Raw genomic sequence first — 26,505 nt, forward strand, 5'->3', positions numbered from 1 at the left:
AGAGCCACAGCAGCGTCATGGCCCACATTGTACTATCTGCTGAGAGAACAGTTCTGATGGGTTGAACCAGTCCATAAGGAAGAGGATTACTGTCACAAACAATACTGATATGATTTGTCATTGCATAAAATCTATATTAGTGTTGCTTCATCAGAGCTTGTATTAATGTGTTATTAAGTAATGATAATCATTAAAAAATTCTTGAGAAGCAAATGATAGATTATTATTTCCTTAAAACAAACAACCAAATCGAATTTATATATCATGCATTTAAAGAAATTGGGTGTGCTTAATTTACATACTTTTGGACAGAATAGTTCAATTAGCAATCTTAGTTGGATTTTTGTCCATATAAATAATATTAAAAGAGTGAATCTTTGTGTGTGGATGCTTAGAAACATCTGTAGCATTTGGTCACAGCTCAGTCTTTACTCACAGAAAACCGTGACCTCTAGATTACAGGACAGTTTCAGTGAAACGAACTGAACAAGCACCACTGTGAACTGAAAGTCACGGAGTGACTGCACACATCATAACACGGAAATTTGCCAAAAATTATCCATAATGGGCACAAAAACAAAACCGGACCCGTCTCCGCTTATTTGCTCAGCGAAGCATAAGAGTAACAAATGTTCATCTCACCTTGGTTTCAGGATTGCTCTCTTCAGATTAGTTCCACACTGCTTGTGTTTTATAGTGATCAGACATGCCCTTGCCCTGTGTAAGACAGCCTGAGTGCAATGAATATCAATTGTGTATTTGCATCCCTCAGTGGATTTGCAACGCTTGTAGACATCTGTACCTGTGAACTGTGCTGGAGACAAACACCACAGGCAGCTGTTACAAACAATGTGTTTGGATCTGTGCTTCTTTTTGGGGGTTTTTTGCAGCATCACTTCTTTGTGTTTCTGAGAGATTTGAGGTCTCTGGAGAAAATGAGAATCTGCCTGCAGCCACTTTTATGGAAAGTAATCATGCTGCTTTTTCCACATTGTGTAAATGAGTATTTTAAAAGATGATGCATGGGTGGATATCATTTCTGTCACGTATCAAGTTGTTTTTGAAATCACAGTAACTCAAGTCAACAATACAATGTTGTCAAATGTCAAAAATTCTGATTTGTTCAGAGCAGATTGCGTGGAGATTAAAATATTTATTCAAGAATTCCAACAAGGGAAAATGAAACCAAACGTATCCCATCTAGTAAGTTGACCTTTTCCAGAAACCCAAGATGAGTTAACTTAAGATAAAAGATTGAGAACATATGTACATAAGTTTCATCTTATTGTTAAGAGAAAGTAGAAGCATTTGCATTTAAACCTTGGAGCATTCAGGCCCCAAAGACGAAGTGGCCTCACCTAGTGGTTACTCCCCTCAGCAGGTAAAGATCAGGGAGGAGGTCATCCCTAGAGGCTGGAGAATACATCCACACAAACAGCCACAGCTGACTTTACCTTCCTAGCAGTACTAGCACGAGATCAGAAAATTTGTGTGTGTTTAAGCACTACTTGTGTTTATTATTGCTTTGGGCTTTTTCTTCTTCTATATTTACGCTTTTTAAAAAAGGTCTTGAGGAGAAATCCATTTTTTTCCTCAGGGTGACCCATGGCTGATATTGACTTGTAGGAAATCAATGAGGTCTTTGGTAGCCACGTCAAAATCCTAAAAATACCAAAGAAGTAATTTCTATTTCCAGATAAAATGTAGGATTTCCTGTGGGCAAAAGATGATATTCCCAGTGGGGAATCCCGGGAGGGGAGCGTTGGCTACAGGTCATCACATCAGCTACGCATCAGGTGATAACGGCTCGGGAACCTCAAACGCAGTGCAGGCTTCTAAAAGCTGCAGGGCTGCTGGTCATTTATTAGAGAGATACAAGAGGCGTTTGATGTAAGCCCACTGCAATGATGATTCAACGATCAAACTGACTTCACTAGCACATGTCTCCTGCAGTTTAACACTCTAAAAACTGCCCAGGGTTTATTGTATTGTGGCATCCAGGTACAAAATGGAAGCAGTACATCAACGTAGATTAATCCATAAATCTTTAATTAATCCATTAATCCATAAATTAACAGACACCTAACAGAACGTTCTTTATATTTATTTACCACGCGTAAAGAAGTTGATTTCACGACAGCAGGTTAAAAATCAGACGGTCACTGTGACGTCATTAGGACATCTGACATGTACGCTTCATCAAATGATCCTGTTCCCTGGAGCTGCAGAGTGAGAGGAGTCTTCACCAGAGGAGCCCGGATCACCGCTGTGGCCCTGAACTCGCCGGCTCCACTGCAACACGTACGAGACAAACGTGATCGTGAGCATCTTAATATTGGTTTTACCTTTATGATTATCTATTATGGTCCCTGTGTGGACACGAATAGTGGTTTGCTTGTGCGTACGTAGGAGTGAAGCTGATCTGAAGACACTGCCTGCAGCTGGCAATGTTCCGCTTCTCAGACCGGAGAAGCCCGAAGTCTGGAGTCACTCTGAACGCATGGGAGTCTCCTTCAGTAGTGTCTACAAAAGAACAAACAAACACATGTATATGTTCAATATGTGTAATTCCAAATAATATCATATAGAAAAAAAGGCTCATATTCCGTGTATAAATGAAGAGCTAAAGTGAATGTGGGTCTAGTTCAGTTCCAACCTATCAGTGACTTCCAGTAGGTGTGGGCTCCTTCACTGCACAGGGTGATCTCTCTCGTCTGTGTCTGCCCCACATAGCAGAACCCAAAGTGGATGTTGTCAGTGGACAGATGGATTGTGGGAAGATACAAATCAGCCTGAAGAGACACCGTCTGCATAAAGTAGAGAGATAATTAAATATTTTTTACTTACTCCTAAATTTTCAGAGACTTTCTGCAGTCTCTGACCTGCAGGCTGTTGTTGCTGTAGTGAATCAGGAGGTTTTGCTGGAACCTCATCTTCCTCCGTCCACCGGCGTCGTGGATCAGTCTCACTCCAGAAGGAACCTGCTCAGCTGCGTGATCCAGAAGAGACATGGAGCAGTGGAAGGCCACCGTCACCTGGTCATCAGAGATGGGAATGTCAGATAAACAACCCTGCTTCAGGTTAAATTCTTATCTATGTCCTCTATAAGCCAGAACTTGACCTGGATCTCACCTGGATGCTGCGCTGTGGATGCAGCACCAGAGACTGTCCCTCACCAGTGGGTGGATTGCTGGAGCTGCTGGTTCGAGCTCGAGGCTGAGGCTTAAGCACTGAGAATGGAAGCTGAGTCCCCAGCCTGAAGTGTAGCGGCATCTCTAAGGTGTTTTTCAGCTGAAGAGTCTGCATTATTTTAAATTCCCGAACTGACAGCTACAGAGCAAAACAACCGGAAAACAACCAGTGAGCACGACTAACCAGAAATACTGGACACCCTTGGATCAGTAACTCGTGCAAACACTTATTTAGTAGATTTCTGACACCTACCCTCTCTGAATCTCCCTCTAGTAAATCACCAGCGGAGGCCCGAAACTCCAGCACCTCCTCTCCGTCCTCCATCTGCACAAACAGCCTGCGGCAACAGGGAGCCAAAAGGGACATATGAAACTTAATTGGACCACGTCTAAGCTCTTCTGGTCCAACCATAGCTAATTTTGGAGAAAAATAATTTAGTTTAATGCATTGATTTGGAGACATAAATATTATGAATGGAATTTCTTACGTTGCCGGCTTCACGACTGCAAGTAAATCTATTCTGACAGGTTCCAGATCCAAACCCTGAGTTCTTCCAACTTTCCCAGGGACACACACAGCCATCTGCAAACATCCCCAGCAATAACACAATTTTTATGATTTAAATTAAACAATTTCAATTTTTAAGCACTTAAAATTCAAATTTAGCTTCACCTCAGAGTCTAAGCTTAGAAAGCCCTGAGCCAAACCCACACATCTAGATTCACAAACTGACCCAGAAAGAGTCAAAGGAGTAAAAGACACGTGGATTGTGCTGCTGCTTTTTCCTGGAATCACCTTGAGATACACAACAGAATGGAAACACGTAAATGTTGGTGTAACTACAATAAGGGTTACCAAAATGGATGCAAATCTAATCAACATACGATCTGCTGAGGTGTGATGCAGTATGGGTAATCAGAGAGGTTGCCCATGTGCGGTCTGACATGGACAGAGATGAGTTTCTTCTTTGGAGGAAAAGGAAAAAGACACGTTTTCTCTTCCTCACAGACATCCTCAGATATGCATTCCTCCCCTCCCTGAAATGAAGGAATAAAATGCATCATTTTTGCCTGATTCCACTTCCTGGCGTTGCAAAGCATAGGATTTACAAGACACAACTTCATAAATGTTTATCATTCTGAATCCGAGTTGAGCTATAAATGGACTCACTGTCATGCTTTGGAGGCAGGAACTCGTTCCCTCAGACTCTGGGGTCTCATTTCCTTCCCATCCTGTTTGAATGCTTCCATCAGGAATCCTCAAAGCTCCACTCATCACCTCGTTGCCATCTGCATCTTTAAGCGGGAAGGCCCCTCCATATGCCACCACCACATCTACCAGTTTACGGTCGCTCGGATCCACGTTATATGTTTCCCAGTCCACGCGAATATCTGGCAGCATAGAAATATTCAGATTAATCTTGCAGAGGGAGCGGTAGTTTGGTTTCCCATTCTCGCTAAAGACTTTAGACCGCTGCAGCACCAACCAGGGGAGTCAAAACAACTTTGAAAGCAGCCTTTTACAATTTAATTGGTTTCATGATTATACCAACCAAACGCGGTGGGATTGTTGATCCGAAGAGAACGAGATACTGTGTCACCTCCAGATAAATGAGTTCCAAACCTAACGATGCAGACAGAGAATGTCAAACGTTGTAAATTCGATAATGATGGCAGATTTAACTGGAGAAAACGACGGTGGTACAGACCGAATGATTGGTCCCTGGTTCTGCTTGTCTGGATTCTGGCCTGTCATTTGGAAATAGAGAGGACAACCTTTCACCGTCATCTGCATGGGAATGAGTGTGGCCTCAAGCTCCCCCACCTGCAGGAGGAAAACCACACGTCAGTAGTCTGCAGCAGTCATCAGTGAAATTAAGAAAATGCATGTGTGAAAACTGAGGCTTTTTAACTGAATCCTGCCAGAGAAGGTATTAACATACTTTGCATACAAGGTGATCTCTGTATTCCCCCCACATGTTATTGTAGGCAGTGACATCCAGAGTCTGGGTCTCAAACGGTCCCAGATTCCCAGTATCTGGTGAGATGAAGAACGCTGCACCTTTTCCATGAGCCAGCAGGCTGCTCACAAAACCTGCCGACAGATACAGAAATAAGGAGTCAGAAACCGTCCTCCACTAATTTGCTCACTTTCAGAAGTCTGTACGCTCACCTTCATGTGCTTTGTCCTCAACTTTCTTAGCTTGAACCGAGTGAAGCGGCTTCTTGACGTACGTGAATCCACAATTTGAAATGCAGCCGGTGTCAGACCTGCAGCGCGGTAAAGTCATTCTTTGATCCATTATTCATGACAGTCAGTGAGTGTGAGCTCCCTTACCTTCTCTCTGAGGATTTATTTGTCTGTGAGGCATGGCAGGTGAAATACTCTGCCTCTACGGTGAAAGCAGCAGGAATGGCAGTTTGATTGGTTATCAATAACTGGTTTGTAACAGCTCTGTTCAGCATGACATCTCCAAAGTCAAGCAGCAGTGGTGAGGAGGTTGCATTGTTGTCTGGAGAGGAGCTGAAGGCAAAGAACAATAGTGATGATAAACCTGGGTATGTTGGACTAGTGCAGCTACAAGGTGTTGAAACAGTTCATTTTAAGCAAAGATTATTACCTGTCTCTGGGAAGCGAGTAGGACACGCAAAGTTTTTTTGCATTAGATGCTATGATGTGAAGAACAAGAGGTGAGTTCATTTCTTGGACCTCACAGACAGCAGCCACCTCAGTCAGCTCCAACTGGACAAAATAAAACATTAATAAAGAATTAGAATCTGAAATATTCCTAAAGACAATCTGTGCGTCTTTTAGCTGCACCCTTCCCCACCTTGTGACTTTCTTGCGTTTTAATAACTATACTTACGTCGGTGTGAGATGTAAAGTTAACCGTGACCTCTAGGCTGGCGTTGGGCCCCAAAGATCCACATGGGGGGTCGAAAATGGCCGAGCACAGCTCAGATTGTCGACCCTGAAGCTGAGGCTGGTGAGGAGGAGATAAAAAACGCATCTGTAACTGATACTGTAGTGCAAAGACACTGAAGATGCAACACAGACAAGATGGCGTGATTTTCCAACAACCGTCATTCTATTTAAAGTGTACTCTTGGTATTAAAATGTTAAAAAAAAAAAAGGACGCCGGTGTACCATCCATCTGAAGTGTGACGGCAGCAGGGTCTGGTTAAAGAGAGTGATGGTTCCCTTCGCAGGAACTCCGATGTAGAGGTCAGAGAGGCGCAGCTCACAGTTTAGCAGACACACCTGAGGAGTCTGCACATCTGCTTGCACTAATAGGTGACTAGAACACACACAGCTGGTGTTACACCTTAACAACTGAGGAGAATCACTATTTAATACGAGCTCCAGCTGTCCTTAAATTGAGGATTATGCAAGAAAAGCTTTAAATCTAGGCGTAAAAAGTTCAAGAGCAGACCATCCTCACCATCCTGTACCATCTTCCACTGTCAGCTCCAGCTCTGTTTCATACTGCTGGCAAAAATGTGGCGTAAATAGAATGTTCACACTGCATGAGGCCAATGGGAGCAGCACACCTCTGCAGGGCTCCACCAAGATCTGAGCAGCAGAGATTTGCAAAGATGTCAGATTTAATTATTTCTCAACACATGCGCTAAATATGTTCACTGACTAACACCTGCGTGTCTTTACAGTCCACCGTCTGCAGAGCCCAGGAGGCCTTCATTTGAGTGGTGTTGGTGAGGAGCAGTGAGGTCTGCGTTCGTTCTCCAAGCTTCAGGAGCCCAAAGTCCACACTGGGAACACTGAGGGTCACAATGGGACCCTACCCGAAATCACACAACGGGCACACAGTGAGTGCAACAGCTACAAACTACTAATGAGGAATAATCAGGAATATTTCCCACCTTGAAAGAGACTTCCACAGCCAAAGTGACAGGCTCGTGATGGTGCTCTATGTAACAGTCCAGCGTGGTGATGAGCCTTCCTGGTTTTGTTCCAGTAATAATCAAGTCGAAATCAGAGCACTCGTTCTCCTCTGGTCCCAAACCCAAACAATTTGATCAATACCAAGCCATTAAAATTAGATGACATAAATGATCTTCACAATTTAGAAAGCCTAAATTCCAATGAATATAATGAAGGAGGGTGTTTATTTTGTGTTACTGGACATTGTATTGTGTGACACACCTATTCTACCAGTAGGGGGCACTACTTCTATGATGTGGCCGCCGCCGTTTCTTCTCTCCCATGTGAAAGAAATGCTTGTTTTACTGTGATTCCACATCTGATAAACACAAAAGACAAAAGAAAACCATGAATCACTGTAACTATGATTTGACATAAATCAATCAGTTTCAGTTCATATAAGAATTGTGTGACCTTGAAATAACTGCGCTTGAGTCTGCTAATATAAATTTCTCCAGGGATAACAACAGCATAGGGCTCCAGCAGAACTTGGTATGGCTCTGTTGACCCCTTAACCTCTATCGCCATGGCAATGACATCATTCAACTTGGATCCAGTGCCCACAGGCTGCAGGGTGCTAGATTTCCACAAACAGAGACCCAAAGACCCGGTAAACTGGATGTGCAAAGGTTGTTGTTTTTTTGTCCAGAATGACTTATTTAATTACTAATATTTACAATAAACACTTTTATCTCTGAACACACAGTCACAAGAACTTTACCCATTGCCACTAGGCTCTGATGGCAGCTGGGGCACATCCCTCACAACCAAGTGACAGACACTGTGGTAATCCTTCAACTAAAGGAAACATTTAAAACACATCAATAAAACAGTTTCTTTTAAGCACAAACAGAGGATATCAGACATTGAATCGCTTGTTTTCTTTCTTCTGTACCTCTTTAGGAAAGAAGGTGAACAGAAACTCTTGCTCCTGACATGGAGCCAGAACCCCTGTTGGGGGGCTGATATGGAAAACATCATCCTCAGCCAGGTGGAATTGGCTACGGGAAGGCTCTGGGATTTTGCGCGGAAGAAGAGGGTGCAGGTTGGGCTTCATGATCCCCCAGGAGAAAGGCAGCTCCAAGTGGCTAAAGCCCCATTGAGAGAGAATGTAATAAATGTGTATTAATATTCCCTGAAAGGAAGATATCACTTTGTGCATAGAACCTAACATTTTAACTTTGAGAATGCAGAATATACTGGGGAAATTATGGGTGCTCCAGTTTAAGAGCTGTCTCCTGACTGACTGGGCAGATGACATGTGAGATGTGATGTGGTGTGGCATTAAGTGATGAAAGTTTTTTAAAAAACCCATCAGATTTACTTTTGAAGGTGAGACACTTACACATTGTTTCTAATGATGATTTTTCTTTCTTGCACAGAATGAGGGTTACACGGGCCAAATCTGACAAAGTGTTCTGCCATCACGTCCCGCACCGCCCCAAACACAGGAGCCTCCATCGTCCCAGATACCGACAAAAGCTCAAGCGCAATGCACTGGCCCTCGCCTGAGGAAATGCACACGTTATACAGAACACTTTTGTAAAATGAATAGTTTCTGACAAACGTTGCTGATCTCCCAAAAAAAATTCACCTTCGATGGCAACGTCTTTCACCTGGCAGTTGTCACACACCACAGTGAATTCTCGACGGCTCTTCTCAGCAGTCGTAGGAAAGAAAACCACCTGAAAACACACAGAAATATATTTACATATATGTATTTGTTCATAATTCATTCAAATTTACCCCCACCAAGAGACTCACCTCCACCACAATGGCTTCTCCTGGCTGAAGAACAAAAAGAGATGGGCTCACTGCAAAGGGCGGCTCCTCAGAATAAGGGGTTCTTACTATAGACTGCATTAAGAAAAAGAAAATCTTATGACCTTTCATGCACATGCTTGACGACTGTATTTTATAATATGTCAGATATTTTTTTTGCCCTGAGGTTTGAGGCTGGCCACTGTTTCTTTGGGATGATGCAGAAGCTCCCAGCGCTGAGTCCAAGGTTTTTACACAAGAACTCAACAAACTTTATTCCTCCGACCAGACAATAGCCACAGTCCAGAACTCCGGGTACTATGTGATGATTAGAATAAAGCATGTTGACAAAGAAAGTTCCACAGGTCAGCGTGAATACGTCAGGCTGTCAGATTTAAAGGGGACTCACATGTGAGCACTGGAGGTGGTTGTTTAGCCACAATGGACACCACCAGCAATTCTTCAGCCTGAGTTTCCACCACAAGGAAGTCCTCATAGTCCCTCAGGGAGTCTGGAGCGAAGCGCACCATGTACTTACAGCTCATTCCAGGGGCAACTACACCACCCTCACCGGGGAATCTCCCTGTGAAATGTTGGAAGATCAATCCCTTCCTTCATCACTCTCACTTATGTGCAGTTTACCTTGTAGTGTTGTGTTTGATACAGTAGGAGATGCTGATGTTCAAGGACGGGTTCACAATAGAGATACCAAAATCCACCCACTGTATTTAAGAAATGTATGACTGTTCCTCAAAACATTCCTACATTCCTTTTTGATACAATAATGGACTTGCTTACTGCCAACAGGGGAAAGTGTGAAGTTGTATAAGCCAACCAAAATAAAGGGATTAGCTCACCCAGGCCAATAGAGAAATAAGGAGTGGTAGGAGGGATGACTCGGATCTGGCGGCTTACAGAAGTCAAGTTTTTCAACTCCAGGGTTGTCTAAAGTAGGCCAGAATGTTTTAGTACATTTAATATCAAACACCATTTTTCTTTTTTAATGATTAGTATAAATCACAGGTCTGCACCTCTGAAGCGTACCTCATAAACCTGTCCATTACTGTAGTTGGTGAAAACCACAATCGAAGGTTTCGCTAGGAAAACGGGAGCAGGCGTCTCAGTGGAGCTTTCAGAGAGAAGGAACACAAACATGTTATCATTCTGTCTGCTCTCCTTTAACGTTTTCCACAGGAAGCATTGAGTGATGTCGCACGCTAATATTGTTAGCATATCCATGTTATCTTAAGTTTCACCCACAGCAAAGTATTTTAAGAGAATTTACAGTGAATTATGCATCCTTGGAATTCAGACAGTCTGCTTTATGCAAAGTAAGGAGATAAATGTTCAGAGACACCAATGCAAATTGCAGATTGAAACTTGCCGCACTTTGCTCACAAATGTGGTTGACCCTATTGAAAAAAGAATTGTAAAATAAACTATCTAGTATACACTATCACTGCAGTTAAACCCCCAAACATTGCGTCAGCCTTTTTGAATGTACACTCTGCAATATTGGGTGTGTGCGTGTGTGTGTGTGTGTGTACGTGTGTGTGTGTCTTCTTCCTGTCTGCCTTTGTGTTATTTCAAGAGTCAGTCTGCATGCAAATATGACCATTTGTAACCCACGGTCGTATTGATTAAGCATGCAATGAGAGTATTTAATTTAAGTTTAATTAACTAAAGGGGACTATAATGTATTAAATGAGGATCCAGAGGGTAACGGCTCTCTGTATCCAGTATTCATGATGTAATGAAGCACACGTAACTTAGTAACTCAGTCATTATGACAGAAAAGTAAAGAATGCAATCAAGACATAATTATCACTTGTGTTCTGTGCTATAAATAAATTTCTCTTCTATTTTTATTTTCGTACTCGACGTTTAAAGTGAAATGATAAAGTGGGCCATTATATCAAGAGATACCTTTGCTCCTCCCTCCTTTGCTCCATCTTCTGCACTCTGGTTCTGGGTCGGATGAGGGATGTCCCACCATGCTGTGTGTTTGGAGGAAGGAAGCGAGGATTGCGTAGGAAGCTGGTTCGGTCTTTCAGCCTCTGAAGGTATTCCTGTCCCTCTGTCCGATCCTTTGCACTCGGCTCATCCTTCCATTTTGGTCTGGATAGTGTCTGGGTCGGCTGTTGAAACAGTTTTTAATGATGTACTCTTAAAAATGTCCAGTATTTTAACATCTTTATGCTTTGTTTTAATGTCTGTACTTTAGTACTTTCATTAGTCTTTAGTTTCACCTGATGGATTGTGGACATTTATTTTCAGATTCTGTCAGAGAAAGACACAAACTAATTCCATGTATTCTGAACTTCTGGATCCTCACCTCCTTCAGATTTTTCTTTCCCTTTGAGATATCTGAACCAGATTCAAACGTCAAACTCAGATCTAACTCATTCATTTCAGGCAACTTCTTTCCTGGACCGGGAATTAGAGAGTAACCATCATCCTGCGGTTCTCTCGACACACGCATGGAAAAGGCGATGGTGGGTTTTGTGAGATCGTGTTTCACTGAGAGAAAAGAAGATTAAAGAGGTGAAATATTGACCCACAACACACCGTTCATTAAAAATTCAAGACAATTCACAGAGAGCATTAGGTACTTGTTGTGGTTGGTGCTTCCACTTGTGGTTTGTGTGCAGTTAAGTAGTCCTGGGGGGAAATCAGGTTGTTCATTCTGAGGAGATCACTGTCCACGCACCAACAAAAGGCTGATTTGACTGAAAGTATACAGAAGAGATATGATGAAGAACAGAGCAGCATCCCTGGTATGATGATTAAAAGCAAGTATATTCCCTCAAAAAAAAACAAACAGCTGACTTAAAACAGTTCACACACCGCATCCATGAGTCTTTTCATCTCACCTAGAAGGATACCCCGCTGATCACAACCTTCTCCCATCGTCTCTCTCATCCTCTGGTGGGCCTGGCTCTCCGTTTCTGCAGCCCGAGCTCTGGCCTGGATGATGTGATTCTCCAGCATGTCAGCCTCTCTCACACTCTGGCTGTACTCACAATGAGCCTGAACGATCACACAGAATCAAATCAGCCATTCTGAGGCACTCAATGCAGTTGTGCTTCTTTCTTCAGGAGTTACCCGCTGGAGCTCTTCCACATATCTGTTATGGTAGCTGCTCCTTCCATTTTTGGTCTTGATGAAGTTGGACAAAGTGTCTTTGCCAATGACGTCTTTACTGTACAGGTCTTTGAATGTGCTCGCGAACACATGACAAATATTCTGCAGAACAAAGAGGTGACATTGATGTGTAAAGAGAATCCAGTGAGCAGTAATAACACCTGTTGATCAGCAGGTGTTCCTTACCTGTGACTTTAATGTCGCCGGTCTGGGACGATTCACAGACGGAACCGAAAGCAACGCTGTTCTGGTTTCTGGTTCTCTGAGCATGATAGAAAAGAGAATCTAACAATTTGTGCTTAATGTGGTGAACAGCTAGGCTAACGATGTAACGCTAACGCTGCACAGATCAGCATTTCCATGATTAAAGGTCAGTTCTGCTCGCCTCGTCCGCCTTGTTCGTGCGGTTGCCAGAGTTTTTGTACAACTTTTGTGACATTACGCACGGATGGCAAAGTACATTTTCATTATTTTCTTTACTGCACAACGCTATATATCCTTTGAATCCTTTGAATCTCTCGAATGGCGACGGCCGGAGGTACTTCCGCAATCGGAAACAAGTGTTGTGAAGGAAAATTGTGAAATATGGCTCAAAAACATTCTGTCTTGGATAAAAACCCACGGTGACACCAGTGTAACGCGGACATTGACTGTCTCTGGCTCTCCTTTATAAAGCCTTATGGCTGACCTGAGAACCCATTAAGTCCCTAAAGCTGCAGAAAAATCGGATTCCAATCAGATTCCTTCAATATCCGATTTTTATGGCTTATTGTTCACATTTTTTTAGCTGGTGTCCAAATGGGATCTTGCTCTGCTCACACTAGGCCATGTTGTTGTCAGGTTGCCGTAGCAACGACGTCGGAGCGGAGGCGTCCAGGGCGCGTGGTGTGTGACGTCATATAACTGCGACGACGGCAACAAGAACAGCAAGTCGGACGAGCATGGGGGTTGGTTTCACTAATAATAAAGTTGATTTCATTTCATCCATTACATTTTATTCATTCATTTCGTCCGTTTCATATTTGATAGTAAGAAGTTTTATTCTGATTTTTTTCAGAAACGTGTTTGACTTGTCTGTTATAACCTGCATAATTTTCCTTTAACAAATTAATTGGTCGTGGTTTATACGGGTTAAATAACACTAAACAATAACATATATAGCATAAAGATTTACAAATATTATAAGAAATATCGGATGTTGTGTGGAACTGTAGTCACACTAGACAAAACAATATTTAGAGGTAGTAAAAATACAACAATCCTTTTAGGATTTTGAACCTGATGAACACTGAAGGCAGGAAAAACGTGTTGCTTTGAACGGAATTTGCATATTTGTCATGACAAATTCATACATAAATAAGAACTCAGCACCAAAGACTGAACTTTATGTAACAGATCTATCATGAGAAAACTCTTGAACTCGTTTACTAAACAATCACACCCACATACTGCACTGACAGGCGAGGCGTGGCGTTTGTCTCATACTTCTTCACCTTGAAACATGTAAAGGATTGTTGGCTTCATTTATACAATGCAGAAGTGCACAGAGGTACTGGAAGAACCTGATATCTGTCTGGGTCCTGTGTTATAACTACTGCTGGAAATATAGATTTTGTTTGGGGAAAATAGGATTCCCACAAAAAAATGACTGATGATCAGCTCATGGAATGTTGAAGTGGGATTCTCAAAGAGGCCATTGTTGAGCTCACTGTGAGTCTCCTGCTTTGCCAGTGGGTTTTTTTCCAGACTTACCCCTAGTTCATAAGACTGAACAAGCTGGCAGACTGATAATAAAGTCAAACAAAGAGGGATCTGTCCAAAACCTAATTTAGATGACTGCAGCATTACAATGATTAGGAGCTTGTTCTTCCAGTAAACAAATACTTTACCTTCAACTATTTCAAAGTAGTGAAGTGAAGAACTGATGTCGCTGACAGCAAAAGAAAACTCCAAGACCTCTGTGATAATTCCCCTTTGTGTGGCCAGAGAGAGCCTTTATTTATCCACAGGGGATCTGAGATGCACACATGACAACTAAAAACAAAACATTGGTTTATTTTGGTTAATTTAGTGGATATTTCTGCCACACACTTTCAGTTGTGGTGACTATTGCAACAACGTCTATTGTAGTAGCACAAAGGGTAGAGGGGAAAGGCAAGCGCACACCTCAGGAACTGAATGACACATCTTTACTATTGGCAACACCTTTATTTAACAAAACTCAGGCTGAATGACTAAAATCAATCTTCACGGCACTGGGTTGACATATATAAAGTAAAAGCTCTTGCATCAGGGCTTACACTTGTCTTCTGTAAAAGTTCATTTCCAACTGAACTGACAGGAATCTGGGTTGATCAACGGTTAAACATTTTTAAAAAGGAAAAAACAAAACAAAACCCACGGTACTTTTCTTGTCTGACCGGTGTGGCTGTGGCTGTGGCTGTGGGTGTGGACGGAAAGCCTAATGGGCAGACCCGAACTGCGCAGTTTGTCGGATTCATCGGATCTGTTGGAGAGATCGGATTTAGTCCGTGATTGCAATGCAGTGAGTGGATGTTTTTTTTTTTTTTTTAATGGTTTTGATAACTGCTCTGCTGTAATCGACACCACTCTGGAGGAGAAAAGGGACTTTAACCCCACGCGTGGTGATTTTTGATGGCTGAAATCGCAATGGAGCAAAACAACGCGGCAGGAAAACTTGGTGAGTTGACGCGGGTTTTACTTTGATCACTACTAGACGTGATGTGTTTTAGGGTTTTGTTCCACAGTGGAATTGGAAATATTCAGGCTTGTTCTCTCTGAAGGGGAAGAGTTATGAGTTCTGTTAAATTAAGAAAGCGAATAATAAAGAATAACTCATATAATCGATGTTTTATTCTTCAGAGAGAGACAACAACCGAGTTGCTCAAGGCTTTCCTTTGGGATTTATCCCCCTGTCCACGGTGGGATCAGTTTGCTCACTATAATTAATTTACTTATAGCACTTGTGATTCTAGTGATATCAATGCTTATAAGGTGTCACTTGGGATGATGATAATGATGTGAATAATGAGAACAATGACAACGATGATGTTGATAATTAATTAATGACTTGAATATGATTTTATATAATAAACAACACGTAAATTAAACTGCAAACTGTAAGCCAACCACTGCAAACAGAGATGTCCGAGTTTCCACTCGAACGCGCCCGGCCGGACGATGGCGCTGTTTCACAGCTCAAAGGGGAAAGATGAGCTGTGAAAAATCTAGATAAAGGTCTAGATTAGAATAAATGAAAATAGTCTGTGTGTGCAGCTTGGTCCTGAGCAAAACTGAAAAGACCTTTAAATGTCCAAGTTTTATTGTCTTCTCTTTTCCTTAAAGCAATTTGGAATTATTCCCAGGAGACCCCCTCATCGCTACACAACCTAGATAGTTGTCTTCAAGTCACTTAAAGTTCACACAACCCACTGGAACTCAGTTGTTTAAATTAAAATGAGATGTAAAGACTAAAGGGAGAAGTAAATTAAAGTATAAAACTCTCCGACCCCTCAGAACCCCAGAGCGCACACAGTTGTGGACCTTCACCGGGTTTATAATCCAGTAATACTGAGTTTAGACCCGCCCCACGCAGGGGGAACGACGTGGTTCTCCACACCGAACACAGTTTACATACCGACTGGATATTTATTTTTTAATCTTATCTTTTAATTTAAAAAAAAACAACAACTGTTGTTACAATGTCTTGTTTGGATAAAGGTCCGAAAAGAACTAAATCACAGGAACTCGCTTTTCAGGAGCAGATCAAAAAAGTTGCGCAGGAAAATGGAAGACGCCTAGGTGAGTTAAGTCGCGCTCCAAAAAAGTGCAGATCTGTCTGAGAAGAGTGAAATGACGCAGAAACAACACAGGGAGTAGAACTTGATCCTTTTTGACACAAGTCTCTGAGTGCTTGTGAACTTGCAGAGTGACTCGTCTGTAGGTGTTGTTGGAGATAAAAGTAGTAAAAAAAAAAAAAAAAAAGCCGTCCGGTTTTCTTACTGCCTGAAGCGTCGAATTCTTTATGTCATGTTGACAATGGAGGATGTTAAAAATGACTGATACATCCTTACATTCTTACGAGCAAACAAACAAAGGAGAGATAAAAATAGTTCTCTGAACTCCACTCAGGTGTGTCTGCGTCCTGCATAAGGGTAAAACATTCAGTACATCCTGGCTGTATCAGTATGAAGGAAATACTGTACAACCTTTATTATAGGCACCATGTAATGAAGTAGAAAACCTTCATGTTTGTTTGTTTGTTTGTTTCATTTTGAATTCATTCTTCCAATATCCAAACATCTTGAGGTCTCTAATCAGTTGTGGCTGTTCCAAAGTAACACCATCACCTCTCCTTGGTAAAGTAGATTACATGAAAAAAGAAATTCCAAACAAGAAGAGACAGGATTTTAATCACTGTCATGTCATCTTGGATTTAGCAGAGGTGGGGTTTAAGTTCTGGAGCTGCTTTGTCCAGGCCTCCACCCTGAAAGGAGGGGAGGCCGGCGGCTGTAAACAACTTCTGTTAGTCTGTGGTGGGATCTGGAGAAAAAATGCTTGTAATGCTGAGTCCTGCCCACTACAGACACACGGCCCAAGCTGAGCGATCTACAAATGTGTGATTTACTGAGAGGACTTCAACCGTTTTACACTCTCCTCTACATTAGTGTGCATTTAGTCACATTTTTTAGCTGCGTGTGAAGTTCAGTCCCACCCTCACACACTGGCAAATGGTAGCTCACATCAGCACAGCTGGAAAGGAAAACAAGCACCATCCCGTCAAAGTCATCCTGTGAAGTTATGGATCAAGTCTCACACACACCCTTCCCAAGAATCCTTACTCAGCAGATAGTTTGAAGTAGATGATAAACTGCTGGCTGCTGCTTGTCTGTTTACAAGGGACATGTCAGCTGATGCTTTAGACATCCAACTACAAAATAAAAAATATGAATGAAATCAAACATGCCATCATTAAAAGTGCTCCTGATGAGCAACATTGAAAGTCAAGGATTCCTCTAACATCAGATAAACCTTCACATCAGAGGCAGTGAAAGGTATGAAAAATGTTGCTGTTTGTTGTATTATGGGAAACGTAGGTGCAGCATTTCTGGACACCTCAGCCTCTACTTTAAGATCATGTCTGATCCTTTTTTTATACCTTCTGTGAGTGGTTTATGGACATGAGATCCTTACTGCCTAGAGAATCCCTTTGAGGAACAGAAATTTTTATCAGAATGTCACAATTTACAATCCTGGAGGGTGTTGGGGTTTTTTTTTTTGTTCTTATGACATTTCTGTGTCCTCTTGCAGGTTTGGAGGGAGATGCGGATCTCAATTTCCTTCTGGTTGGTGGCGAGCTCATCAAGATTCGCTCCAGCACATGGAAAAAGTGTCGCTTCTTCAAATTGCAGGAAGACTGCAAGACATTCTGGCATGAGTCCCACAAAACATTCAGGCGAAACAACACGTGTGAGTGTCATCCTTAACAAAGTTGCATGCGTTTCCTCATCTTCTTCTTCTTCTTCTTCTCTTATTATTATTATTATTATTATTATTATTATTATTATTATTATTATTATTATTATTATTATTATTATTATTTACACGTAATGGATTTTTTCATCTCCCTGTTCGCGGCGCCTCCTTCAGATCTCAACAATAGCTTGAATGCACTCTGCGAATCACATGAGTGGTCCGATATAAGTGGGAATTGATGGTGATACAAAGACAAACAGGAAAATACGTTTTTTTGTGTGTATCCATGTGTGAGAGGGAGATTACTTCCCTCCGATTTCTGGTTCAGCGATCTGCTGTCCACGTCCTCTGGGCCTCTGGCGGCTTCCATATATCTCCCATCCCAGGCCTGATAACCCCTGCCCCCTCAAGTCTTAAACAAACACTGATAGACGGAGCGGTTTCTCTTATATTCCCCAAACAGGAACAGATGTGTTACATCATTTGTCAATTTGACAAGACCAAACTCGCTGAGGGGTGGGATTTGCCTTCCCAGGCATTTCCTTGTTTATGGAAATAAGCAAGCATGTTTTATTACTTTCCCTCTAACTCCAGAATACCACAACCAGCTCCAAGTGAACAGTGTATGTGAGGACAATGGTATTTTTTTCATGACTTTTTGGATATGATTCATTAGCATCAGTAGGTGGGATCATTCTTTTTACCCATGCTGTAATTCTGATATGATTGCTTTATTTGGTTTGGTAATGATTTTAATTTTCGATTAATCTGCTCTAGTTTAACACATTATCCATATTATCTCAGGTACACACTGATGGAACCCAGAACCTTCTTGCTGTGAGGCGACAGCGCTACCCACCCCATGCCACCCTATATTGGTAACATCCAAGTATATTTTATACAAGGCCCCAGATCCATCAAAATCTATCAATAATCTGTGGCAATGCGGAGGATAATCCCCCAATTGTCCATTTTCCCAATTTTTCAGTTTTTTGTATTTTCTTTACTCTCACCGTGTCATTTTAATCTGCAGCGAATGCACTGTGCTCTACATGTGTCAAAGTGCAGAAAGAAAAAGTATGCAACTACTGTGTGAACATAGTGGAGCATTCAGCTGCAGAAGAGACAGATATTTTCTCTAGGAGGTGGTGGAGACCATAAGAAAACAAAAACAAACTGAGTTTTATGCCAGCCTTGTAACACTCTTCACTGTTGAGATGCGGTACCTGTAAATCGTTTGCTGTTTCCTTTTGCACTCAACGACCATCATTTACCTTGATAGCATTGACACCCAATACACACACACATACACACACACACACACACACACACACACACACACACACACACACACACACACACACACACACACACACACGCAGAAGAGGGTCATCTGAGGATGAGGACGCAGAGATCTCATAACACGTTCCCGTCTTACGAGTCAGTTTGCTAGATGCAGCTGAGATAAATGATTTAATGTTTATATTCAGAGATCAAAGTTTCACTGGACGATGTTCATGTAAATTTTTAACAGATCAAGTGAGTACATGGTTATAATGTAATGTTAACCTTTAAGTTAAGTCTATAAAAAGGCTAACATTTTCACTGGAGACCCCACTCTACTGCTAAATGCTGTGTCTGGGCTGCCACAATAATTTCATTGTGTGCAGAGGAATGCCAGCACAACACATGACTTGAAAATGATCCAAACTCGCTGCTTCTCTTCAGAGCTCTGTTTTGCTGCTCATAACGTGCAGATTAAACAAACTTCTTCTGGCGAGTGCCCCCAAGATATTTTGTTCATCTAGCAGTCAGGTGAGTCTACAATCACCAAGCCTCGGGTGTGTTTCTCCAGGCCGCCCCCTCATTGTTGCTGTTTAGTATTGTGACCTTTAGATTTATCCTACCCATAGACGGTTTGTAATTACCACAGGAAAACATTGGCACACTTCATTAGGCTCCCCAGCCCCGGGACAGAAAGGGTAGCAACACTGCTTGCAAACCGGCTGCAACATATGGCCTCCTAACTAAGCCTGTAGTCTTTTGTTATGAAGGCAGTAGGTTAGCATGATTACATCATGCATGGCTGTGCATGTTCTTCCATACATTGAGCCATACAACAACAGAGCTGGGCCCCAATGTATGGTATACATTAGAAAACACACTGTGTATGTGTCAGTTCAGTTTGGTACCACACAGATCTCAGTTCACATTCAAGCTCCAGAGGCTCTTAATTTATTCCCTAATATAGAAGAGAAGTATTTTATTTTTATTAGATTGTATTCTATTAAAACTAAACTAATTATCTTTAACTGTCAGCAATGGCTCATATGACTTCACATGATGTTGAAGGAGCCACCTTTGGATAACAAGCTCTTCTGAGCCTTTTGGGTTCTTTCAGCGCTTTATTTTCGAGCTTTATGGCTTTGGTTCTCCACTCTTAGAAACACCACTACCACTCACTGTTGTGAATTTAGAGGTTAGAGAACTTGTACATCTGCTGTTTACTGCCCAAACCAATCATATTAAGTGTTTTTAGCTCAAAAATATTGCTTTAATTATAATCCAGAAATGCAGGGTGTATAAAGGCTATCGTTTTTATTGAACGTCTTAGGCCTTGTAAAAGGAGCGAGCTGCCACACGGAAACCAAATCCTTCCTGTAGATAAGACGGTTTCTTCTACTCTGTGCTGTTGTGTCCATCAGGACAAAACAGTCTGCTGTCTCTAGACACTAACTTGTCCCTTCAGGCTGCCGACTGTTACCATTAATCCTACAAAAAAAAAAATTAAAAATCCACTAGTACTATCTCTAGGCTGAGTATTTCTAACTAAGAAAATCTTCTGCCCTAACAGTCTCCATTGATGAAGTTGACTCAGTGCGGAAGGGCCGTCAGTCCGAGGGGCTCAACAAACACACCGACCCCGGCGTTGAAGAGCAGTGCTTTTCCATCATCTTCAAAGGTCGCAAGAAAAACCTCGACCTGATGGCATCCAATCGTGAAGAGGCAAAGCAGTGGGTCAGCGGCATCGACAAGATCCTCAGCAAGCTGCGCACCCTCAGCCGCCAGCAGAAGAGAGAGCAGTATCCTAGAAAAACAGTCTGTATCTGAGTGTATTCGCCTGTTCTTACCTGGTTTTTTATTTCCACTATATTGAATTCATTTGTGTGCTTTGATATAATACACGTAAACATAATCCTTACATCTGGGCGTCAGCTGGATAATTAACTGCATGCGAAAAGCAGACAAGAATGCTGACAATCAGATGACTCTGAAGGAGCTGAAGTATTTCCTGCGACACATCAACGTTGAAGTGGACGACACTTACGCAGAGGAAATTTTTAAGGTGAGTTCATTGGATTATTCTCATGCTGCGCAGCCAGATTGTTAGTTTCACATCCGTAAATGTGTAGCTGGTCAAACTTAAAGTCCGCTATGTTTGTTTGAATGATTGTTTAATCGTGTGATGTGTTGCACAGAAATGCGACACGTCTAATTCAGGCTCGCTAGAGGGTCCAGAGATCAAACATTTCTACGATCTGCTGACGCATCGAGAGGAGATAGATGTGATTTATGGGAAGTACGCGGAAACACGGGGTCAGATGAGCACCAGAAACCTGCTGAACTTCCTACTGAATGAACAGAGAGAACAGGCGTCCATGGAGGATGCGCTAAAGCTGATAGAAAAATACGAAGTGGACGAGACTGGTATGGCTAATAAAGAAAGTTTTTTCACAACACACAATATTGTTCACCGGCGTTTTCATCATGCCTGTCCTGTCTGTCTACCAGCAAAGCAGAGTAAGCGGATGACCAAAGACGGCTTCTTGATGTACCTGCACCAGGAGGACGGCTCCATCTTGAATCCAGCTCATAAAGTGATTTACCAGGACATGCACCAGCCCCTCAACCACTACTTCATCTCCTCCTCACACAACACGTACTTGATGGAGGACCAGCTCAGAGGACCCAGCAGCACAGAAGCCTACATAAAGTAAGTGCTTTATGCAGGCTTTCTTTTTCTTTTTCCATGAAACAGAGTTTGACTGTGAAATATTTGCCTCCAGGCTCCTATGCTTCTGTGCAGACATGAAATTCATTCACTTGAGAAAACAGTTTCTGCCCTGGTTACTTTTTTTCTTTTTTTTTATTTCACAAAAGAAATCTCATTAATCCAGAAAGGCAGACTAAGATTTTGTTTTTCATGGAAATATCTGTTTTTTCTAACCAAATAGGATGATTATCTTGTGAAATCAGAAAAATAGGGCAGAGATTTGCATTATACTTTTTGTATTTAAAGCAAAATCTGGACCTACAAACATATTTTGTACATTTCTACCTTTCTTCGCTCTAAAAAACTATTTATTTGCATTTAGTCCAATTAGACATGTGTAATCTGTACATATTTGATTTTTTTTATGATGAAACACTTATTTTACCTTAGTTGACCAAACTGACCATATCATATTATGCTTATTAAAAGCTGACATTGCAATACATTTCTACAGTATCCTCTATGTTGTGGTGAAGCAGTTTTCTCCAGATGACTTGAAACTCTCTGCCAGGACCCTTTTAATTGGAGAAGGCAGGCAGTTATTCATGCCCAAAGTATAATTAAAAGGCATGCAGTGAATTATTCCTCCTCATGACTCCAGACACAATCTGGCTAATCTTGTATCACGTGTTGGCTGCAGTGACGCAGATCTGATGCTGAGGGTATAACCAGCATAACTCTCCTCCACTCACTGTGCATGTCAAACATCTTCTGTAAATTAATCATGGGGAATGAGAACCATGACTGCTTTCCTTAGGCCTCTTTCACATCAGCCCTCCGGCGATCTTACGATTGCACATGGGCGCATTGTGTTGATGATGGTGATGTAATTACATGTCTGAATTTAAATTAGTAGCAAATAAAATGTTGCCCTGCTCCCTCAAGCTTTTGATCAGAGGTTTTTATGAAGAATTTTTATTATTCAGAGCACTGATGAAGAGCTGTCGCTGCGTGGAACTGGACTGTTGGGACGGGGCTAATGGCGAGCCTGTTATTTACCACGGCTACACACTCACATCCAAAGTGTTGTTCAGAGATGTTATTAAAGTCATCAAGGAGTTTGCATTCAAAGTACGTTGGATATTGCTTCACATCACAGGATTACATTTCATTTCCTGTCTGTTTGTTATCAGTCATGCAGATATGAACTGTTTGAGGCTGAGCGTCACTTTCGTTTTGTTTTTTTTTCCCAGACATCTGACTATCCGGTCATCCTCTCCTTAGAGAACCACTGCACAGTGGAGCAGCAGAAGCTCATGGCGCATCATCTGATCTCCATCCTGGGTGACGCGCTGGTCACAAAGCCTCTGGGGGACACCATGCCCACCAACTTCCCCTCGCCTGAGGTGTGTTTCCTTTAATAACAGTCACCGTTAAAAATTAGAGAACCACCATCCCAGATGTTTTTCAAGTCCCTGGTTACTTTTACTTAATAAAAACATTTATGATGGAATTACACAATGCCATCAACCTCATTATGTGAGCACCAAATTACCGATGCAATCAATTTCACTCCTCTCCTCCCCCTCTTTTATCACTGCAGCCTGTGTTTATGAGAGGTTGGAGAGCAGTTGTTTATTAACTAATATGTTATTACAACAAATGATTACGAGGTTGGGCAGCCTGTGGGACGACACGTTCGATAAGCGGGGTTGTTTCTCGAAGGGATTTAATGTGTTTACGCAGAAGATGATAGGGATAGTTTGCTTGAAAATCAAAATCATTAAATTATTATGGTATGTAGATGTTGTTTACATTCTTAAACCACCCTTTGAGGAGCTTTTTTTGCATACATTCTTTTTTTCTTCCTTGTTCCGCTCCTATTTTTCTCCATAGCACATCAAATACTTTTTCAGACATTTCCAATAACATTTTCAAGCACATTTATGCACCTTTTTGTCACCCTTAAGTGAAATTAAAGTGAGTCTTTACACAACCTGTCTGGATCAGCTGTTGAGAGGTTGAGGAAAGCAATTACCCGTTCTCAAGCTGTTGAATATTAAGAATACGCTTCTCTGTACTCGAGATTTATCTGCCACATTTGTGTGTGCAGTCCTTATCTCGAGTTTTATTACTATAAATTCAGCAACAGCACGTCAAAACACATTTCTTGTTTTTGCTCAGGAGCTGAAGGGTAGGTTCCTCATCAAGGGAAAGCGACTTAACAAACTGAACACTGTCTTCAACAACAACAACACTGTCGAGGAAGGCACCGTGTCTGAGGAGGATGAGGCTGCAGATGTTAAGGAAAACGGCCAAAAAGCAAAACCAAAGGTCTGTTGAGAGCTTTTTATTCAATGGTAATTGCTTTACATTAATTGCGACAATAACTTCTATCTCCTTTTCTTTCAGAAATCAAAAATCAAACTTGCCAAACAGCTCTCAGATGTCGTCGTCTACTGCAAGAGTGTCCATTTCAATGGCTTTGAACACGCCAAGGACAGCCTTTCTTTCTATGAGATGTCATCCTTCAAGGAGAGTAAAGCTTTCAACCTGGCAGACACTTCAGGTAAACACCATCCTATTGACAAGTATGATTGTGGTTTTTTCATCTAGTTGAAGTGTGTGAATGAATGTAATCTCGTAGCTACTGCATTCATCCATCACAACACGGACAAACTCAGTCGGATCTACCCGGCTGGCTCCAGAACTGACTCCTCCAACTACAACCCAGTGCCCATGTGGAACGTTGGCTGCCAAATAGGTGCTGTTATAAGTACATGCAGAAATCCAGCCATTTTTGCTGAACAGTACTAAAATCAACGTAATGGATTCACTCCCTTCTTCCTTCGTGGTTTGGTTTTTAGTGGCATTGAATTTCCAGACTCCCCACAAGGAGATGCACATAAACCAGGGTCGATTTCTGCCCAATGGTTTCTCTGGCTACATCCTGAAACCAGAATATATGAGAAGCCAGTCATCCCAGTTTGATCCCGACACATTACCCAAAGGGCCCTGGCTGCAAAAGAAGGTCTTTCATGTTATGGTGAGATTTATTTTAGATAAAAAAAACTGAATATTAAATAAGTGGAGTTTACTTTTGCATAGCTTGTTCATTTGCTAGAAATATTTGTTCTCCCTATAGACCAATTTTGAATTCTGATAAAATATTTGCTAAGGAAATTTTCCTGTGTTGTTTCAGTTTTTCAAGCTTGGCTTCTCTGTTTCTTGGCAGTACTTGTCTGTGATCTTAGTGATGGGAACCTTTTATGTGATGGGAACTTGTCTAATGTGTTTATGCACATGAGAAAACCCTAAAACCACCCCATGCTAATAGTAGTGGAAAAAAATCACTACAGGGTGCAGTCAGGCTTTTTTAAATTTGAATTTGCATGATAACTTTAAACTCTCCATACAGTATGCATGGTTTTATCTGTATATTTGTGTTGTGTAATGCTTTCTATTTTCCATTCCGATGAAAAGGTAATTTCAGCTCAGCAGTTGCCGAAAATCAACAAAGACAAACAAAAATCCATTGTTGACCCTCTGGTGAGAGTCGAGCTTTACGGTGTCCAAGCAGACAATGCCAGCAAGGAGACACACCACATTGAAAACAACGGTGAGCACTGGATTAATGAACAGATGTTTTCTCTTCTTTTTTTAGAATAAATGTAACATAATTAATGTGGAAATGTAATTATATTCTGTACCTGATATCATGGTAAATAATCATCCTTCTCTGCAGGGTTCAACCCAATGTGGAATGAGAGATTCCAGTTTAATATTCATGTCCCAGACCTGGTGATGGTGCGGTTTGTGGTGGAGGACTATGACTCAACATCCCAGAATGATCTCATTGGGCAGTATTGTCTACCACTCACCAGTGTACAGAACGGTGCGTGAATTTTTCATTTTTGACTTCGGTTTGTTCCATTTGTTAATACTTGAAGGGTGTTGACTACATTTTGCTGACAAAGCCAAAACTCACTTCCTTCCCTTTTTTTTTTTTTAAATTCCAGGGTACCGACACATCCCACTGCTAACCAAAAGAGGAGATGTCATCTGCTCTGCTGGACTGTTTCTGCATCTCATGCTCATCGATGCAGAGTAGACTGGTATTCAGCTAAATATACCAGCAGCAGCATTTTCAGAGGACTCGAAAGGAATTTGAACACATTGAAAACAAAATTAAAGAACTGTCACGACATGTTTATTAATTTTATTTGTTGGAAAATAGAATGTGTCATCTGCAGCTACTTACTCACTGTTGTCTGGGTAACACTACCCTGTTGTAATTTTAGCTTTTTAAAGGAGCTTAGTGGACAATGTCTGTGTGGAACCTATTTAAAGAAAGTCATTAAACTATTGCTACCATACTAGAAGGAAGTACAGTCATTGGAACAAGAGGGTGTAGATTCCATCTGAAGACATGATGTGTAATTTTTAAATATGAATAAACAATAATAATAAGTATAAAATACATATTTTTATATTTTCCTTTGGATCATACAAACAGTATCAATGCTCACAGAAATGATAAGCTGTATTTATCAAGCAACACAAGCAGTTAACTTTACGCAGTGTTTAAAGACTTTCAACTAGTACAATCTGTTCTCTGCATTGTTCTGTACAATGCTGTAATGGTATTATTTCCATTGAGAGAAAGTTAAGTGTGTTTTGCAAGCAATTAGTCATCCATTCATTTTGAAAGCAGATTGTCCTGTAAAGATGACTCCACAACCTTTGAGTGTGTTTTTATTACAGTGAGTATATTGATTGTCATGTGAAGCTGCTCTAAACCATGTTTAATTCCATCAAGTGTTAAGCGTCAAGCAAATCCTAATATTCCTTATGATGCTTTATTTTTATTTTTCAATCCCTGACGTGTTACAAAATGGGGTTTTTTTTGGTTTTTGTTGCACTTTCAAATAAAACCAGCAGAGTCCCTGAATAAAGGTTTCTACGTGTTTCCTCAC

At 41.4% G+C, this 26,505-nt stretch overlaps 2 protein-coding genes across 3 annotated transcripts; one reads left to right on the plus strand and one right to left on the minus strand.

The window, feature by feature from the left end:
* Positions 1–962: 962 nt before the first annotated feature.
* Positions 963–12,758, minus strand: dlec1 (DLEC1 cilia and flagella associated protein). The gene is made up of 38 exons (XM_068343729.1): positions 12,226–12,758; positions 12,001–12,141; positions 11,769–11,925; positions 11,508–11,624; positions 11,231–11,415; positions 10,822–11,033; positions 9,940–10,024; positions 9,753–9,840; positions 9,305–9,478; positions 9,077–9,213; positions 8,899–8,991; positions 8,729–8,819; positions 8,480–8,642; positions 8,030–8,222; positions 7,856–7,932; positions 7,549–7,711; positions 7,357–7,453; positions 7,074–7,204; positions 6,845–6,991; positions 6,635–6,765; positions 6,340–6,490; positions 6,059–6,175; positions 5,813–5,934; positions 5,530–5,715; positions 5,365–5,462; positions 5,135–5,286; positions 4,901–5,016; positions 4,745–4,815; positions 4,363–4,583; positions 4,077–4,229; positions 3,865–3,987; positions 3,680–3,774; positions 3,445–3,529; positions 3,133–3,330; positions 2,883–3,035; positions 2,657–2,807; positions 2,406–2,523; positions 963–2,292 (listed from the first exon to the last, which is right to left on the minus strand). Exons 1-38 carry the CDS (start codon positions 12,307–12,309, stop codon positions 2,160–2,162), a joined length of 5,109 nt encoding a protein of 1,702 aa, XP_068199830.1. The 5' UTR covers positions 12,310–12,758; the 3' UTR covers positions 963–2,159.
* Positions 12,759–15,710: 2,952 nt separating this feature from the next.
* Positions 15,711–26,484, plus strand: plcd1a (phospholipase C, delta 1a). 2 transcript variants are annotated; one of them, XM_068343724.1, is made up of 15 exons: positions 15,711–15,861; positions 17,371–17,529; positions 20,390–20,618; positions 20,752–20,881; positions 21,015–21,243; positions 21,328–21,529; positions 22,516–22,660; positions 22,783–22,935; positions 23,714–23,863; positions 23,942–24,098; positions 24,177–24,293; positions 24,397–24,575; positions 25,013–25,148; positions 25,275–25,424; positions 25,549–26,484. In XM_068343724.1, the coding sequence occupies exons 1-15, from the start codon at positions 15,762–15,764 to the stop codon at positions 25,638–25,640; spliced, it is 2,328 nt and encodes a 775-aa protein (XP_068199825.1). In that variant the 5' UTR covers positions 15,711–15,761; the 3' UTR covers positions 25,641–26,484. The 2 variants fall into 2 exon arrangements, with proteins under 2 accessions (XP_068199825.1, XP_068199826.1); XM_068343725.1 differs by lacking the exons at positions 15,711–15,861; positions 17,371–17,529 and adding an exon at positions 18,358–18,413.
* The last annotated feature ends 21 nt before the right edge of the window (positions 26,485–26,505 follow it).

Source organism: Antennarius striatus, chromosome 20 (assembly GCF_040054535.1).
Source record: "Antennarius striatus isolate MH-2024 chromosome 20, ASM4005453v1, whole genome shotgun sequence".
NCBI classification, from domain to species: domain Eukaryota; kingdom Metazoa; phylum Chordata; class Actinopteri; order Lophiiformes; family Antennariidae; genus Antennarius; species Antennarius striatus.

Coding starts and splice junctions, on each gene's coding strand:
- dlec1 (XM_068343729.1), bottom strand. CDS start 12,309: ATGCTCAGAGAACCAGAAACCAGAACAGCGTTGCTTTCGGTTCCGTCT. Junction 9,479..9,752: donor TTATTTCTCTATTGGCCTGG/GTGAGCTAATCC, acceptor AACATTTCACAG/GGAGATTCCCCGGTGAGGGT. Junction 6,176..6,339: donor CGTCACACTTCAGATGGATG/GTACACCGGCGT, acceptor CCTCCTCACCAG/CCTCAGCTTCAGGGTCGACA.
- plcd1a (XM_068343724.1), top strand. CDS start 15,762: ATGTCTTGTTTGGATAAAGGTCCGAAAAGAACTAAATCACAGGAACTC. Junction 24,099..24,176: donor CAACCTGGCAGACACTTCAG/GTAAACACCATC, acceptor GTAATCTCGTAG/CTACTGCATTCATCCATCAC. Junction 25,149..25,274: donor ACACCACATTGAAAACAACG/GTGAGCACTGGA, acceptor CCTTCTCTGCAG/GGTTCAACCCAATGTGGAAT.